The sequence below is a fragment of the Melanerpes formicivorus genome, unplaced genomic scaffold, assembly GCF_026170545.1.
Source record: "Melanerpes formicivorus ecotype bairdi unplaced genomic scaffold, bMelFor1.0.p_v2 SCAF_8, whole genome shotgun sequence".
NCBI lineage: Eukaryota > Metazoa > Chordata > Aves > Piciformes > Picidae > Melanerpes > Melanerpes formicivorus.
In genome coordinates, this window is record NW_027142360.1 from 12816671 (window position 1) to 12834328 (window position 17658).

General features: G+C 40.6%; 1 protein-coding gene across 7 annotated transcripts in view; it reads right to left on the bottom strand.

The window, feature by feature from the left end:
• Positions 1-17658, bottom strand: part of DGKI (diacylglycerol kinase iota) — a 207621-nt gene that overhangs the window by 34297 nt on the left and 155666 nt on the right. For all 7 annotated transcript variants that reach the window (XM_068142168.1, XM_068142174.1, XM_068142173.1 and 4 more), the window contains 2 exons: positions 17232-17359; positions 15524-15649 (listed from right to left, as the gene is read on the bottom strand). In XM_068142168.1, the coding sequence (XP_067998269.1) occupies positions 15524-15649; positions 17232-17359 (254 nt within the window). The remainder of the gene's footprint in view (positions 1-15523; positions 15650-17231; positions 17360-17658) is intronic.

Below are 17658 nucleotides of genomic sequence, written 5' to 3' on the forward strand. Positions count from 1 at the left end.
ATAGAACATGAGGGACTTCTCAGTTCTCCTGCTGATGAACAGAAGGGGCCCACTGAATTCCAGAGATTTCTGCTACAGGTCTCATTACTAAGGAGCACATGCTTTATCATTTTGGTCAGCACCCACAACAAAGGAACTTAAAGAGGTATAAAGTATTTGCCCTCCATTTTTCCTTACGCTGCAGTGGCTTGGGTTAGCAAGACTGGGCTAAGTGTACAGCCAGATCTGAGATGTGCCTGGGTTACTCAGGCCAGACAGCACACAATGGATTGGACCATTGCCACCACACTTCCCCATCAAAGATTTTCAACTGCATGTATAGCTTTTCCCACCTAGTAACGAGTTTGTTCCTGCAGTGAATGGGATGATCCATGCTTCCTTTTCCAAGATACATTGAATTTTGCACCAACACACAAATATAAATTACTAAAGATTTAAAGATGATACTGTTGCCAGCAGACAGATCAAATCTCACATAAGAAAAGCAGCCATACAGGGGTGAAAGGAAATGAAGGAACAAAGGGTGAAAAAAGCACATGTATATATAACTGAGTCAGCAGGGGCTGTGGGTTGGAGCAATGGAAAAGAAGAGTTAGAAACTCTGAATTTAGAGGAAAAAAGGAGCTGAGGAAGGATTCATGATCTTATTCTGTAGCAGAGGTCTGAAAATGAAGGTTGGGGGATTATAGGACATCAGAAGAAAATACTCAAATATGTAGATGCAAACAGGAAAGATGGAAAAAAGAAAAGAATGAAACTTTTCTAATGAGGTATGCAAATTTCATTAGAAAAAAAAAAAAAAGAAAAAGATTTGCAAAGAAAGGAAAGAGTTACAGCACAGCTGGAGCAGTGGTCACTGTGAAAGGAAAAAATGTGATTGCCTAATTAAGATTCTGACTGTGCAAGAAGCCAATGTGTCTGTATGGATCAGAATTAATTAATCCTCTGCTCCCATTACCATTTATAGGCCTTTCTCCATGATTCCCAGCAGAAGCCCTTATGAGGGTCAAAACTCAATGCATAGTGCTTCCTACAAGCTTAAACTCTGTAGAATGGGCCATATCAAGAGGCGCATATGTTTAGGTACCTAAAAATATTTTTACTGCAGGAGTCATGCCATGTTCCTTAGCTCATATATCCTGACCCTCCATCCATTGTTAATGCAGTATCCCACAGCATCAGTAGAATTTATTCCTTTGCTTTTTGCTTAATTGAACAGTTTCATCATCTTTAAGATCTTTATTTGAAATAATAAAATAAACAGCAAACCATGTTCTATAATTTGGCTCTTCTTTATGCCTGGTAAAACAGATGTCATTATTTCCTTAAACCATCAACAATGGGAGAGACACTAATAGAGTACTATTACCTTCTCAATTAAAACATTGAAGGGAGGGATGAAAAATATGTTTCTGCATCTTTAGTGTGTCCAAGCTTAGTATGTATGTTTCAAAATACTACTGCCACGTATCATTGTTGCAGGCCTTGAACACAGTGGTTAAACAGTAAGAAATCTAACAGCTACTACTGTTGCTGCGAGAAGTGTTTTCACCTGAAAGGCTTCACCAAGCATCTTTTGGAACTGTGTAGCCTGGTAATCTGAGAAAATAAGGTTAATATAATCACTGAACCTTGACGTTTGTAAATTCACCTCTCTGCCTCATCCTAATGAAGTTTGAGCTTGTTGACTTATTTCACTTCTCATTAGCAAATAGGTTGAAGACTCAATTCTTGTTTTCATAAGGAAAAACAATAAGCTCAAAGTTTCTGATGTAGCTTCAAAGCCACAAAGAGAGAGGTTTTGAATATCTCAAGCCCCAGGAAAGCCTCAACTAGAGGCTTCCATCATTGGAAATACCAAAGGTTCAACCACAATAAACCAGGCTTCCTTTGTTTCACTACTGACAAAGTATTTCAGCAAAAGGTGAGTGCAGAGGACTTTCAACATTCTCCTGCGATGTCAGGTCACACATTTTATCAGGCAGATTTTTTCCGAACCCTTCAAATACCAGCCTAACTACACCATGGGAAGTCTTGCTTTTAACTGTAATGGAAGGAAAGGGTGCTCTTGAAAAGATACACACTAGCAGTGTTTGGCATTTCATGCATTGGCTGGTCTACCTAATGCTTATGACAGCCTCTGAGGGAGGAAAGAAACAAAGTCTAATGCTCTGCTCTAAACTACATATTCCACAGCCACAGGGTATTTTCCTGACAGCAAAACAATCCAGTGGATGCTCATATTTCCAGTCACACATCCTTCTCTCAGGTCTGTAAGAAGTGTGAGGGATATATTGTGGCAGCAGCGGTCACCAGATGAGCGTCCTGAGAAGGAAGGATTCTCAGTTGTTAACATCTGCACAGCCACCATCTATCCAGTGCCTGACAACTGCCCTTCTAGTACAACTCTAGCTGTGTGTTTGACTGACACAAAGAAGTAAGTTATCATTCTCACAACCTCCATGCCTTAAAAAAGTAGAGGCAAGTCAGAGATAAAAGTAAAAAAAAATTGCCCAAAGAAATCTTCAAGAGATTTGATTAAACAAAACAAATCCCAAAAACATTCAGGAAAAAGTTCAGGCACTGCAGTATTCTGTTCTTGACCATTCATAATGGCATTGTTTATACTTTATACCCAACTGCTACTTTTTTTCTGCTTTTATCTTGGTGTAGAATTAACTTTTAGAAAGAAAAGCTTATCAACCCTTCCCCCAAGATAGTAGAGAAAGATCAGTTTGTATATGACTGGTTTAATTTCCAAAATTATAAGATTAAATTAGCTTTTCTTCCAACAATATTCTTTCACCAAAGGCATTAATGACTTTCACCCTACTCTGGTTTGACAGATGTTTCCTGTTCTAGTGACTAGTTAGGAGAAAAATAAAGATGACTATCATGATAGAGAAGGAGATTCAGAAGAAAGAAGGAGGCCAAATCCTTCCATGTTTTTCATATCCCTTCTTTCACTGCAGTCCTGCAGTGCCATTTTCCTCCTGTTTCAGAATCACAAGCTTTCCTCAGAAAGGCACTTGCAGGCCTCAGTTTGCAAAGGGAACCTGTGCATTGCCTATTCCACAAATCTCTGTGCAAGCAAAGCAGTAGGCTGTTGTGCCTAACAAAATGCACAAGGATCTCCCAGGAAATGAGGTACATATATTTAGAAATACTTTAAAAAAAAAAAAAAACTTGAATAATAATGTAAAAAGTCCTTAATCATATATACACTAGATGCTTCCAGAAAATTGGGAGACTTAGGATACTGAAGGCATGAGGCAAGCCCACCTAAAAGAGCATTGTGATCCAAAGCTTACTGCCATTTTTTCCACTCACTCTCACAGGCTATGAATCAACTGCTGGCAAAAATCTAATTCTCAGTATAGCCAAGATAGCCCTCAGAAACATGCAAGAGTTCCTCGAACAGCCAGACCCTTCGAGTTGTTTCCAAGTGCACTCCCCAGTGTGCAAGCATTAGATTTGCTCAGCACTGTAAGGGTGGAAGAGGTAACATTCATTTCTAAGGAGGGAAAGGCACGGACTGTCCCAATTTTGAGCCTAAGCAGCTAAGGCTTAGAAACCTAGAGAAATTCAGCAAGCCTCCAGCAGATGAATTTTAACAAATTTTCTGAAAATGAGTTCATTGTTCATGGAAACAAAAGCCTCTGGAGAAACAAGCCCAGAGCTGATGTAAAGCAGCTATGTTAATCAATAAACCTGTAGCAGAAAGCATCTGCACCAGGCCTATTTAAAATGAGCCATTTACAATTTAAAGGCCAAATAACAATCTGTGTACTGCAGTTCTGCTGGGGTTTATGACCATTCCCCCTTTTCCCTGCTTAAGCAATGTATTTCTGGAAACTTATTCAGCCTGACGTTAGCTGCCTGTGAAGAAGGAAGAGACGGAGCCTTCAGACGAAAACCATTCATTCTCATTTTGTGTATACATCTCTTCAGGACCCAAAGCAGCATCCCTTTGGGGGTTTCTTCATATCTTCTCTGATTGTAATCAAAGAAAAAATTTAGCATGTAAAGTATTTTTAAAATAATGGTGAGGAAGCCCTCTCATTCAGCAATCTGCATCAAAACCTCCGGGACTAGTGAGTTCTCTGCAGCCCCAGCTGCAGACAGTGCCTTGTATCTTGCTGGAAAAAAAAGGCAGAACTTCTTGCTTTCCAGGTCCCTTAGCATCTCCTAACGGCAGATGATCAATAAGAGTTAAAGCTCAGCCTGGGCATCACCATTTTCTATCATGCCACTCGATGGAAAATAAAAGCTTAAGAGTTACTGAGATCTTCCCCACACTTCCACTTTGACCCCTTACATGGCAAATTCATTGACCTTGAGAGCTAGCAGCAACCTAGCAGGTTCAACAAAGGCAAATGCAAAGTCCTGCACCTCAGGAGGAATAAACCCATGCAGTTTAACACACTGGAGGCCTTCCACCTAGAAAACAGCTTTGCAGAAAAGGATGCAGGGTGTTAGCCAAGCACAAGTTAAATGTCACTTAGCAGAATTCCTTGCGACATCAAAGGCTAATGGCATAGTTGAGTTATATTTGCAAGAGCACAGCCATAAGCAAGGATGGAAGTGATTTTTACCCTCTACCCAGTATTCGTGAGACCTGAATACAAGATAGATATTGACAAGCTGGATTGAATTCCACAAAGAGCCATGAAGATGACAAGGGCATGTGAGGAGAGACATATGGGAAAGGCTGAAGAAGATAGGTTTGTTCAGTAAGAGAAGGCTCAGGGAAAAATCTTATTGCTGCCATCAGCTACCTTTTGGAAAGACATAAACAAGACAAAATCAGAGTCTGCTTGAGGAGAGAGGAGGAGAAGCAGCAAGTCACAAGCTGGGATGTAAGAAATTCAAATGGGATATTAAGAAAAATTTTTCCACCACATAGATGTTCAAACAAGGCAACAGGTTGTACAGCAAGATTCCTGAATCTCAAGCATTGAAGATATTCAGAACTCATGTGAACAAGGCTCTGAGGAACTTCATCTAATTCGACCTATTTTGAACAGGGTGTTGGATTGGATAACCTTCAGAGATCCTTCCCAACCTAAATTTTTCTGCAATTCTGTGAATGTCTCTACAAAGCTTTCTGCTTTATTATCCCAGCTTTCCTGCTATTCTTTTCTTTCAAACATTTCTCATAGACAATGGCCATACTGTCTTTCACATGGGAAAATGCCAAACAGCAATGCTCCCTGAATTAGAAAAAAATCCATTCGTGTTATTTATTATTTTACAGAAGTTTGTCCAGACACTTACTGTTAATTTGTAAGAACAATGTGGAGAGGCTGGTTTTGTCTAATTCTGTTAATAGCAAAGGCTGGTAATTTTCTAGCATCCCTGTAACTTCCTTCTGCAAACTCATTCTCTACCAGCACAGAAACCACTGCCTCAGGCTGGTCACAAGCAGTCCAACATACAGAAATTTAGCTTGAGGCTTCTTAGGAAAACATTACAGCTCAGATGTACTCCTTGCTGTGTCTCAGGCATACCTGTGTCCCTTATAACGTTCATACCTTTTCTCATCAATGTCTGACAACTTTTTGTTTCTCAGCATTTTTCTGTCCACCGTAGAATAGCTTTACTCAAAGCTTGCAACGCCACAATGCAGCTGTACCTGAAGTTGTACTGACACCCAGAGGGACTGCATGGGAATTGCTGCCTAACAAGGGAATAGGGGTTGACGAAATAGACCCTTTTCATCTTGAAAAGAAGATAGTTCTATCTTGGAATCAAGATCAAAACATGACCTTGAAGAAGAAAGCTGGTTTGTTATTTCCTTGAAAAAGAGGTATTTCCAAATGACCAAATGACCAGCAGGATCGATATTGGATGATCATAGGTTTGGTGGGGTTTTGGGTTGGGGTTTTTTGTTTGCTTGATGTGGGGTTTTGTTTGTTTGTTTTGTAGTACTTACATACTCTCCTACACGTTCTATTATTACCACATGGCACCTAAGTATCTCAGGGGAATGTTAGACATGGAATTTGAAGAGAGCCTTATTCAGACTTCTTTGAAATGCTGTTCTGCCATCTCCAGATTTGAACTAAATCTTAAAAATCCTCAATGACCTACTTGTCAATTGCTTGGCAAATTTGGTGGGCAAATCAGTAGGTGATGTGGATTTAACTCTAGAAGAAATAAAGCAAGACCTAGCCATATCATGTAATATTCTGGCAAAACAACAGTCTGGATGTCAAAGGATTGGATGGTATTTGGACCATCTCTTTATTAAAAAGAAATGGGAGAGGCATGAAAGGGGCTAGGTGTATACACATTCTATATGAAAAGCAATTAATGATGTTAGACATAAGCAGGTAACAAATAATCTGACCTCTTTCCTCAGCAATGAATCTCTATACTTTTTCTTTTTTCCAGAAAAAGATTAACTCAGACATCATTTTGCTAGGACTTTCACTTTTCATTTAATCCAGAGAAAGGAATTTGGTAACTGCAAAATCATAGTCACACTACAAGCACATCAAGTACACTCTGATTCAGAAGTCACACCCCCACTTGGCTCTCAGGTTAGATGGAGAGGAAGCACATCAACTGCTTTGTATCTTAAGACACCTCCCAAATAATCTTCAGCCAGTCCAGGTTTCTAAATAATCTAGAAGCTACTCTATGTAGCATGTTTGTTACTACAAAGCAAAGCAGTGACTCCTGACAAATAGCCTTTAGTAGTTTTGGAAGAAGACAGACTGAAACATTGGAATCCCTCAGAAAGAGATTTTTGCAATTATGTTCATAAATATAGGGCCCAATTTTCACAAATTCTAAGCATCAAGCAACCCTCTCTTTCTTGCCATCTTAAAAACCAAATAAATAATGAAACAATAATATTCTGTTTTTTAAAGCCACAAATTAAAAACCTACCCCAGCCCCACCTGTTGATGTGCATAACACGCAGGTCTGACTCAGAGCAGAATTGTTGAGCCCTTTACGTTCCTGCTATAGAGTAATTAGTGGAGAACAAAACCTACAATAGGCGCTTCAGATACGATTTTGTGCTGCACTTTTAGATGCCTGGCACAGAAACAAAAATCTGAGAGTCAGGGTTATATTGGCTCCGAGCCATCCCTTGCTCTCTGATTTCAGTCCTTGGCATAATTTAGTCAGGTCCAGCTGTCCCTGCTTGCCCATGAGCATTAACACTGCCAGCAATCTCAGTAAGGTGAAGGGTTACAGCCCCACTCTTCATGTATTTCCCTCTCATACACACACTTCTGTACCAGAGCTGCTAAATGCTCACTCAATCTCAGCTACTAAGACAATGCTATGGGGTCTAGTGTTCCCATACAGAGTAGCAGCAGGCAAGCAGGGACAAATTTTCTCCCGCCTTATTTGAATGCTTTTAAGCTTTCAGACGTTTCTCCTCTCACTTGACAATCATTTGGCAGGCAGTTTAAGAAAAGGCAGCACCTTTTATGCCCCCTGCAGCCAGGGGACTAGGACAGGCAACCTAGACATGGAAGGGTGAGAGTAGCTCCCTGCAGAGCAGCCAAGCCAAGAAGGACATTTTGGGCAACTTGTTCTCTATCCCTCAGCATCCCCACAGTGAACCTGAGAATCTCTCCCCAGTCCAAGCACACTAAACTAGTCCACTTCCTGTTGCAAGCAACAGATATTCCAGAAGAAATAAACTGCTTTTATGCCCAACTCCACCAAGCAAAACCAGCTCAACAATACATTTTTCAATACTGGCAGTATTTTGTCTCCAGCTTTTTGTTGCACTGCTTGAAAGAGTCCAACACAGAGCCACAAATATGATGAAGGGAGTGAAACATCTTCCTTAGGATGAATGGCTGAGGGAGCCAGGTCTCTTTGGCTTAGAGAAGTGGAGGCTGAGGGGTGACCTCGTTAATATTTATAATGTACAAAATGAGTGTCAAGAGGACGGAGCCGGGCTCTTCTCAGTGATGGCCAATGATAGGGCAAGGGACAGAGTACAAACTGGAGCACAGGAGGTTACACATGAACATAAAAAAAACAAAAAACTTTTTCACTGTGTGGGTGCCAGAGCACTGAAACAGGCTGCCCAGAAAGGTTGTGAAGTCTCCTTCTGTGGATACATTCAAAACCTGCATGGATGCATTCCTGTCTGACCTACTCTAGGTAATCCTGCTTTGGCGTGGGAGTTGGACTCGATCTTTCAAGGGCCCTTCCAATCCCTAACATTCTGTGATTCTATGATTTTGACACTTTCTAGTTTCCAGTCACAGTTGAAATCTGACTTCTTGGAGTTTAACAGTCAGCTCAGGCAAAGTATTTCTGTGTGATAGTCTAGAGCAGTTATTTTACCAAACTATGTGTCAATTCCTTTTGCAAGCCTGTTAAATCAGAACTTAGGATCATGAATGGGTTGTCAACAAATCCAGTCAGAATGCATATTATGAGATGCCCTATTTTGAAAGCTTGGATACACTATGTATTCTGATATGTATGTTACATATGTACAGGACTCTGTTTTGTACCTGTGCCTTGAAAGCTTATTAGTTTCGGGTTCAGCAAGACGGCTTGATTCTGAGTGATAGCACATTAAGAACCAGTCTCCATTCTAAGCAGATGGCAGCTCCTTATGGCACTGATGGAGCACATGGGCACAGGCTTGCTATTTGAGTGCAATGCTCAAAAAACTAGGATCAGGATGGTATTTTTTTCTGTCTTACTTCAACTCTTAAAAACAGTAACAAGTGCACACAAATACAGACATATATATTATCTAAACCTACAAGTTTCACTTCTTTTCCACTTTTCATTGGACTGCAAGCCTGTTTTTGCTGGAGGATATTCAAGCCCAGAAGAATACAGGCTGTCAGTCATTCTATATCACACTAATAAGCCCAGCTAGTCCCTCTTTGAGTGCATTTAATGTCACTGTGGGCCATAGGTCTGCTTTTTCCATCCCATAAAGGTGCACTTGTATCATTAGCTTCATTTTCTCTTCTATCCTCTCTTGCTGGATGAAGTTACCACATACCTGATGCTTGCAGTAAAGCAGTAGGCCCTAAAGATCGAATTATCAAATGTAATGTTCTTTTAGCTAGGCAAACAGAAAACAAGGGTACAAGAAGTGACTGTCTTAATATGATTTCCTGCTTTCTTTGTTGTACAGCCCTTTACTTCTGGATCCAAGGGCAAAGGCAAGAATGGAAGCAAAGGGGCAAAAATAATAAAGAAAGATCTGTAGAAATAAAAGAGAAAGAAGAAAGAACTCTATTGCTTCTGCCTTGACTATCTCCCAGAGAGCAGAAAGCAGATTTATAGCTGTTATAGTAAACCACTTAAAGACACCCAGGACATTCAGCTCTCCACTTAAAAACACTTTAAATACACTCCAAGCAAAAAAAACCCAAAAATTATCAACAAACTCAACCCAAACAAAAAACCTAATAACATTACTTTTGGAAAAAGCTTTTCCATCTCCTTATCTACTGAAACTATTCAGAAACTATTTTAAAGGTTTTTCAACACTCAGGTAAGGAGGTCCCTTTTGTTAAGGACATGCTTATTGTATTTCTTGAAATCACCCCAAGGAGAAGAGGAGAGCTGGAGGGCTTGCATTTCCCTTTTGGAAAGTGGAATGCCAGTCAAGAAGCAAGATCTCTCTAAAGAAGCCAATCTGTGGTTTCATGACATGTGGGAGTGTTTTGCATGTCACTGCCTGCTAAAATAATTTGTCAACAGGGTGACTATCCTCAGCTGTGCATCAGGTGTGGGAATGTTAGGAAAAAATCATTAAGAGCCCTCATTCTGAGGGCTTGAGGCAGGTGGGTGGGAAAAGTGGAAGCTGAAATCCCACTCAGTCCACTCTGGGGAGCTACATTATGAATAATAAAATTGCTTGTTAATTAAGTACTGATGAAAAACTAAACATCCTACAAGATGCAGTACAGCATGTCCTCTGTTTCTACCACATATTGAAGGGGCAGAAGCACAAACCCACCTCATCAGATGTGCCTACTGTTGTTAAAGCCCCTTAGCAATTTGGCACCTCAGCAGCAAAGCTGGACACTTAATTCTGGAAGAAAGCAAACACTATTTGCATTTCACTCACATACACAAATAAGGTCATAGATATGCAAATCTAAACCAAATTCTGATGTCTTCCTTTTACAATTACAGTCAACAAGAGCAGAACCAAAAGGCAGTGTTTAAAACTCAGGATTGCTGGGAGAGGGGTTGTCGGGATGATGTGCAAGTATCAAATACTAATGACTACTGCAGACATTTTAATAAATTAAAAGCATGGCTTTTCTAAACCCCAGTTCTCTGTAGATAACACCATAATTGAGCAGTAGTGGCATAAAAATTTTACTAATTAACAGGGGAAGAGGTGATTAAATAAGGCTTTCCTTGTATTCAGTCACTTAAATATGACACCAGAAGTTGTTCAAAGTTTGTGTTGAACAGTTACCAGAAGCATCTAATTCTTGCTCTTCGGAAAGGTCCCTCAGGTCTGGTGGGTATAATCACCACAGAGCTCATTACCTGACACAGCAGGCATTGTATGTGACAGCACTTTCCCTTCTCCTGTTTCTGTGTCTTCAGACATCAGAGTAGAATGCCAGGATCTCCTAATGCCCAGAACCATCCCCGAGATAATACAAACATGGTTGAAGCAATGCAAAGCCACTTGAATTTTGAATTGAGAACGCCTGTTCTTGTGTTTACCTCACCTGCACAATCTGTACATCATACATTCAGGATATACCAAAAATATTGGGGTGCCAATATTCTTGTCCATCCTCTTTTTTCTGCAGTGGACTCACGATGTGTCTGCAAATCAAACATGTCCAGGAGTCCCTTCTCCTATCTACAATAGGGATACACATCACTACAACTAGACATTGCTGGGGGAAAGTAGACATGGATTAAGTAATAATGCAGGAGAGGCTCAAAACCAACTTGTGAATTAATGTTTGTTCAGGTAAAAGTCTTATTTCTCGTTCTGTGACAAGTCATTTGACAAGTTCCTATATGTGATTTATCTACAACTGCAGTTGAAACTGCTATATAAGAAGCTCTCTGAAATGAGGATATCTCAACCTAAATCTAACAGCATGACCCTGATGTTATGACAAACAAGTCCCTGAAGAATGAAAAGTATTTCTTCAAGAAAAATTGTAAAAGCTGGACACTCAAATTAGCTTCCAAATAGCAACAGATGCCAGCAGCAGTAGCTGTCCTTTATAGAAACTTCTGAAATCCCACAGGCTGCAAAGCAGCACAGGGCACTAAAGATTTTTCTCTGCTGTCAAGCTGGAAAAAGTATGAAGTTCAGTGGGAAGTATTTCTGCCTCTGGTGCTACAGTCTCCAGACTGTTCTTTCAGTCAATGGTTGTACCACAAAACAAAAATAACTATGCTAGTTTTGAGTAGCTCTGTATCAAACTGACTACACAGAGAAAATAAGGGATTCAAACTATATCTGGAACAGGGTGATTTTAAAAACACAGGGATCTCTCAGAGAAAGCATGCCTCTTTGTTAGCCAAATTCCACCCTTTTCAAGAGGCATCCCATCAAGTGTCAGGCTGCATGTATTTTTTTTTCTGGGTGGCAAGAAATGAAGTTTCAAGACAAATTATGCAGGCAATGCCAAAATTCTGATAAATTTTCATTGCAGCATTTGAAGTTTTTAAAGGCCTGTGAAAGGCCAGAAATATTTCAGAATCTCAGCTTATATAGTCAAGGTAGAATTCCAAAGAAAATCAGCAATTTTTCTCTCTGCAAATATCCAAAATTAATGAAGGCAGATGAAATCTTGAGGTATATGTAGAGAATTCCTATTCACAACAGGCACATAAAGTACATGAAATTAGTTATTTAGGCCATCTGGACACTAGAGTGTAAAAAACTAACAGATACCACCTTCATCAAGAAAGACTCCACAAATGGGACAGGGGAAGATTTACTTAAGCAACTGAAAAAAAAATATTTCCTAATAGGGGATAAACTGTAGAGTCTATCTGGAATTTGCACAAGTATTGTGATTACATCACACCAACAATAGTGAAAGCTTTCAAAATGTAGGACCAGACACCACACTGAGATGCCTCACTTTTTCCCACTTAATGTCACTCAGGGAAATTCCTTTCCCTCAAAAGAATTTCTTTCCCATTTGCTGTATTATCATAATTTTGTTTTGTTTTGTTATTCAAAGTACTTTCCCTATTTAAATCATGTTTACCTTTCCCTCAATCATTCCCAGCTCTCATTACACCACTTTTTCTCAACTATGAGCCTACATTTTTCCTTTTACTAACACCCCTTCCATTTTATTATCACTTCTCTTGCAAGATGTGCAGAGCAGCAATAGCAAAAATCTTTCTCATGCTCCACTTTAAGCAGCAAGATGGTGTCTTCAAGCTATTTGTAAAAGTATCCAAGACAACAGAAGAGAAGGAAAAAGGAGAGCTGAGCATAAAGAAGCCCTGCATTTTGTTATGTTCCTATTTTAAGGACTACACAGGAGCATAGAGTGAAAGCGAGACAATGATTTATGTCTTCTTTCAAATAAGATTGTTCCAAAGTATTTAATAGTCATGATGATTCACCTGGGGTTTTAAACAATGGAAAGTAATTTGTACAGGTGTACGAAGAGCTGGTTAAAACATACATACTTCATTCTTGTGGCTTAATCTTACAAATGCAGCTTAAACTAAATCTGAACCAGATTTTGCTATGAAAACACACCAGAGCAGACTACTTTGCCTAGTTTGGGGTAAACACCAGAACTTTTCAAGACCTCACCCTTGAAATTTTAAAAGTTCACTATTACCAACATGTTCAAATCTTAACAGTGACCTACGTGGTCCTGCTCTGGCAGGGCAGTTGGACTAGACAATCTTTTGAGGTCCCTTCCGACCCCTAACATTCTGTGATTCTGTCACCTATTAATATTTTCTTAATTTTCAGTACATGAGCATGCCTTCTCCTTTCTAAATGCAAACTTGCATCTCTGATGCTCTTCTTACCTTATACCATACAAAGATGTCTGTAAGAAAACAACAAAACAAACACAATAACCCACCTCAAGCCACCTCAAAATATCTCTGTTGTCACACTAATTTCCTGGGCAATAATCTGATTCTTGTGGCTGAGTTAAAACACCTGGCATTCAGCCTTTTTCTTCTTCCCTCTCAGGAACTAGGTTATCATTGTCTCATAAAGCAATGCCTGGGTGGTATTACTAGCTAATGAATGTATATTTAGTGTAAAGGGCTGCATCCACCTTCCAGCTTCTACAGGAGCTTTTTCTTTCTCTCTCTGACACAACCAGATGGCATTCTGGCTAACCTTCACCCAACCTTCACAAGCAATGCACTTGATTCAGACAATGCCTCTAGTAGCTTTGGAAGCACATCACACATCACCATTACAACTGCACAGATGTTAGAAGAGTGGTTGTTACTACCCTAAACAATGGGGAAATCAATTACTTCAATTAAAAGGTGCAGATTAAACCTCTACCAAAGTATAGTCATCTTTTCATTCTTGTGTGCTGTTGTGGGGTTTTATTTTATTTAATTTTCCAGCCCTCATCACATAACAGGGTGGCAAACAACTAACTAGGAAGAGAAATATGTGGCCAACAATGAATGCTCAGAGCAGGCTATGAGAAAGCAGTCATCCCGTCTCACTGCACCTTTTGATCATAGGATAAATTAGGATAATGTACCCATTCATGTTGAAAGAAGGAGTCAAATCACATATTTCAGTGCAGTCATTCCAGAACACTAAGCTTTTTTCAAGATCAAGCACCAGTAGTCCAAGTAGTTGTCTTCCCATTGTGTTCTCGTATGCACCAATCATACTAATTTGATGTTCTTATTGAGCTACAATATGTCCCAGCTCCTGGTTACTGCATCAAGATGCTGTTTCATGTCCTATCCACTCCACAGATGGGTGAGACATTAAAGAGCCATCAGAAAGGGGGCAAAACATGAAATACAAGCAGTCAAAAAACACCTGAAAATTAACTAACACAAAGCTCACTTAATCAGAAATAAAAGCATTATGGAATGTTGTGTCCAGTTCTGGGCTCCCCACTGCAAGAGGTATAGGGATATACTAGAGAGTGTCCAATAGAGGGCTACAAGGATGATTATTAAGGGACTGGAACATTTGTCTTACGAGGAAAGGCTGAGAGACCTGGGGCTGTTTAATCTGGAAAAGAGAAGACTGAAAGAAGATCTTATTAATGTTTATAACTATCTAAAGGGTGGGTGTCAAGAAGGTAGTAGTCTCTTCACAATGGTGCCCTGTGACAGGACAAGGGGCAATGGATACAGACTAGAACACAGGAAGTTCCTCCTCAATATGAGGAAAAATTCATACACTGTAAGGGTGACAGAAAACTGTAACAGGCTGCCCAGAGAGGTGGTGGAGTCTCCTTCTCTAGAGACTTTCAAGACCTGCCTGGATACATTCCTGTGTGACCTGCCTTAGGTGATCCTGCTTTTGCAAGGGTTGGACTTGATGATCTTCAGATAACCCCTGTAACCCCTACCATTTTATGATTCTAAGAACATATGAATAATTTTCCTTCAGAAAGACCCCTGACTCAAAGCCATTACATTACTCTTTACCCCAACAGCTTGTGATCAAATGCAACACCAAACATTGTAACTATTTTTCTATCACCCCTTCTCTTCTCTATTCTCATTGCTTTAAGGAATTTAAAGGATCTCCCTATTTGCACACTTTGCCTTTTTAGCTACACTCCTCACCTCAGAAAGAAATATTTCATATTACAGAGGTTTTATACATATATACACACACATATATACATATATATAATTATGTTTGCACACACACACGTATTTATGCAGCAATGCCACAGACAGGAGTCTGCAGCCATACTATGGCCAGCTGTGGTCTAATCTGCTCCTAACAGCCACACTCAATCAAAAATGGCCAGTGAGAAAACAGCCCCAGTGGGCCAAGTGAGGACACTTTCACAGCAAGTCCTCCATCACTTTCCCTAGTGACAGGCTATAAGATACTGCACGTGGAGCTGAGAGTGCCATACAGTATTTGGGACTTGGTGTAAAACACTGAACACCAATGACTCTTAAAAGACCCATAAGAATCCCAAGTACAGGAGCAATTGTCCCACTCAATGTTCTGCCATTGCATCAGAGCTACCTTAAGGGTGAGTGCTTCACTTTTTCCCATAACCAGTTTCCACAATGGTTCCCTTAGCTGGAAGTACTTCTGAAAACCTGGAGCTAGATGTTTTATGAATGCAAAGTGACACAGAGGGAAAACAAACAATCAAAAAAAGGCAAGAACATAACATAACATAGTGGAGAAAGTGGGAGAAACAGAAGGGAGGAGCGAAAAAAAAAAAAAAAAAAAAAAAAAAAAGGCAGCCAAACACCTTCTGTTAATTTCAGCACATCAGCACAGCTCATTAAGCTTAAAGGAGCCACTAGGCGTTGTCTGTGGTGACGGTGACAATGCATCATCAAGCAGAGAAATGCAGAGGGCTCTTACTGCAGCGTATGTGTCTGGTTGGCGTCCTTTTGTTTGTCAGGTACCTCGTAGTGAGGGGAAATCTTGCCAAGGCCACTGTCACTCAGCATCCTCTTTCGAACTGCAGGATTCCACCGATCTGATATTCTAAGGAGAGAGGAAGAAAGAGAAAGGCATTCACTCCTCAGAAATCACCTTACATGCTCCACATCAAAGCAGTCTTATGCTTACTGGCTTCCAGATTTTTTTCAGCCCATAGCAAGCTAAAATAGATTAATTCATTGTGAGTCTGAAACTGTTGCTAAAGATGAGTCAGAGCATTTCTGGTTTGCCCAGAGGATGAGGAGATACATCACCATCATTCATAGGTACAAAGGGCTTCAGGGCCTTATACCGAGGTATCAGAGCCTTGACCATGCAGAGAAGTGTTTGTAACTCAGCCAATACAAATTTATGATAGGGCAGATACAGTCAAGGCATATGAGGAGATTGAAAGATGTTGAAGTCTATTAGTCCTACTGTGTGCTTCAGGATGCTTAATGGAGTAGGTGTTATTCCACTGTCATCCTGTCACTACCATGGCTGCATCTGATCCTTTCCTGTCATGGTAGGGCCAAACATCCCCATCATAAACCCAGACAGACACTAAGGTGTCTAGACATGGTCCCCTTCTCCCCCAACCTTCCTGCAGAAAGCCAGGATAATGCGGAAAAAGGAGCAAAGGGGACAGGACCATGCATGTCTGGTAAACAACCCTGTATCTATATTAAGGGCATGTGTTCCAGCCACAGCCTGGCAGAACCCCTTCCCATTGGGTAACTATGTGCTGGTTTCATGCCTTATTGGTCCAATCAGTCTTGGGCAAGATTTATATACAGGCTGATTTCTAGTTGTCTGTGCCTTGCTTTTGCCTTGCTCAAGCATTACTTAGCATTGCTCAGCCTTACTGAAGCCTTGCGTGCTTGCACCCACTTGGACCTCTGGCTGAAACTGCCTCAAGTTGCATGCCTCAAGTTGCCCGGTCCAGCTCCTGCGATAAAGCCACAAGCATACACACCACAAGCTACAAGAGAAGCCACGAGCTTAGGAGTCAGAGCCAAGCCTGCTTCCCCTTGTGACCAGGATTTTGCCATGCCTCAATTTATCCAGGACAAAGCAAGCACCCGTCACAATAGCATCATTAACAGCTGAAGCATCATAACTGCTGAAGCCAGACCAGCCATAGAAGACCGCATGACGTTCCTGCCAGCAACCTGCATGAGCACCCCAAAGCCTCTAATACACCGCAGCAGCACTCCCTGCCTGGGTACAACCAGTTATGAGTAATTAATTAACTGCCTCTTTGGCATAACTGCTCTTGTTGAGTGTCCCCCCTACTGTGGTCAAGTGCCATTTTGCTCCTGGGGTGTTCTTCCAGTTTGCATAAAACAGTTAAATTGTTACAGGTTCCCAAATACTGGACATTCCCATTGTAAATGCATTCTAACTGTTCATCAAACCTTTTGATACATTTTAACAATGTTCATATCAATAAATGTTATTAATATTTTGATTAATGTTGCCATATAGTTTGTAATAAAGGAAAATTATATATTCCTCTTTGACATGTCCCCAGCTCCCCACCTAAGATCTGATCTTCCAAGTCTCCCAGTCCTTCAGAAAAGGGGACCAGAAAAGAGATGCCCAGCTCTAATACAGCTGCTGAAATCCAGATCCAAGCATGACTCACCCGGAGGCCTGCTCCACTACCAGATCAGGCATTCCTGGTGGCGTCCCCACCTGCTGTGACATTACCAGCTCTGGGTCCAGAATAAAAATCTCGTCCTGCGAAATTTCTGTCACAAAGTGCAAATGTTCCTGTTGGCATGATACAAGGAACAAACAATGAACCTGAAGCATCTCTGGTCTCTCAGCACACAGCTGGCTATAGAAAAACTGGATGCACATCAAGGTCTCTGAAGAGCATTCTTGAGTATATTGAAGTATGAATGTAGACACACATTAAAACCAATGCCACTGAAGTTGTCAATAAATACTTCATTAATTTCAAGCCATACAAGATTCCCAACCAGCAAGCTTCACACTCACAGTAACACCTTTTAAAATGAGTACCAACACATAAGGTCTACCCTTCAATAATGGCTAACAGAGACTTT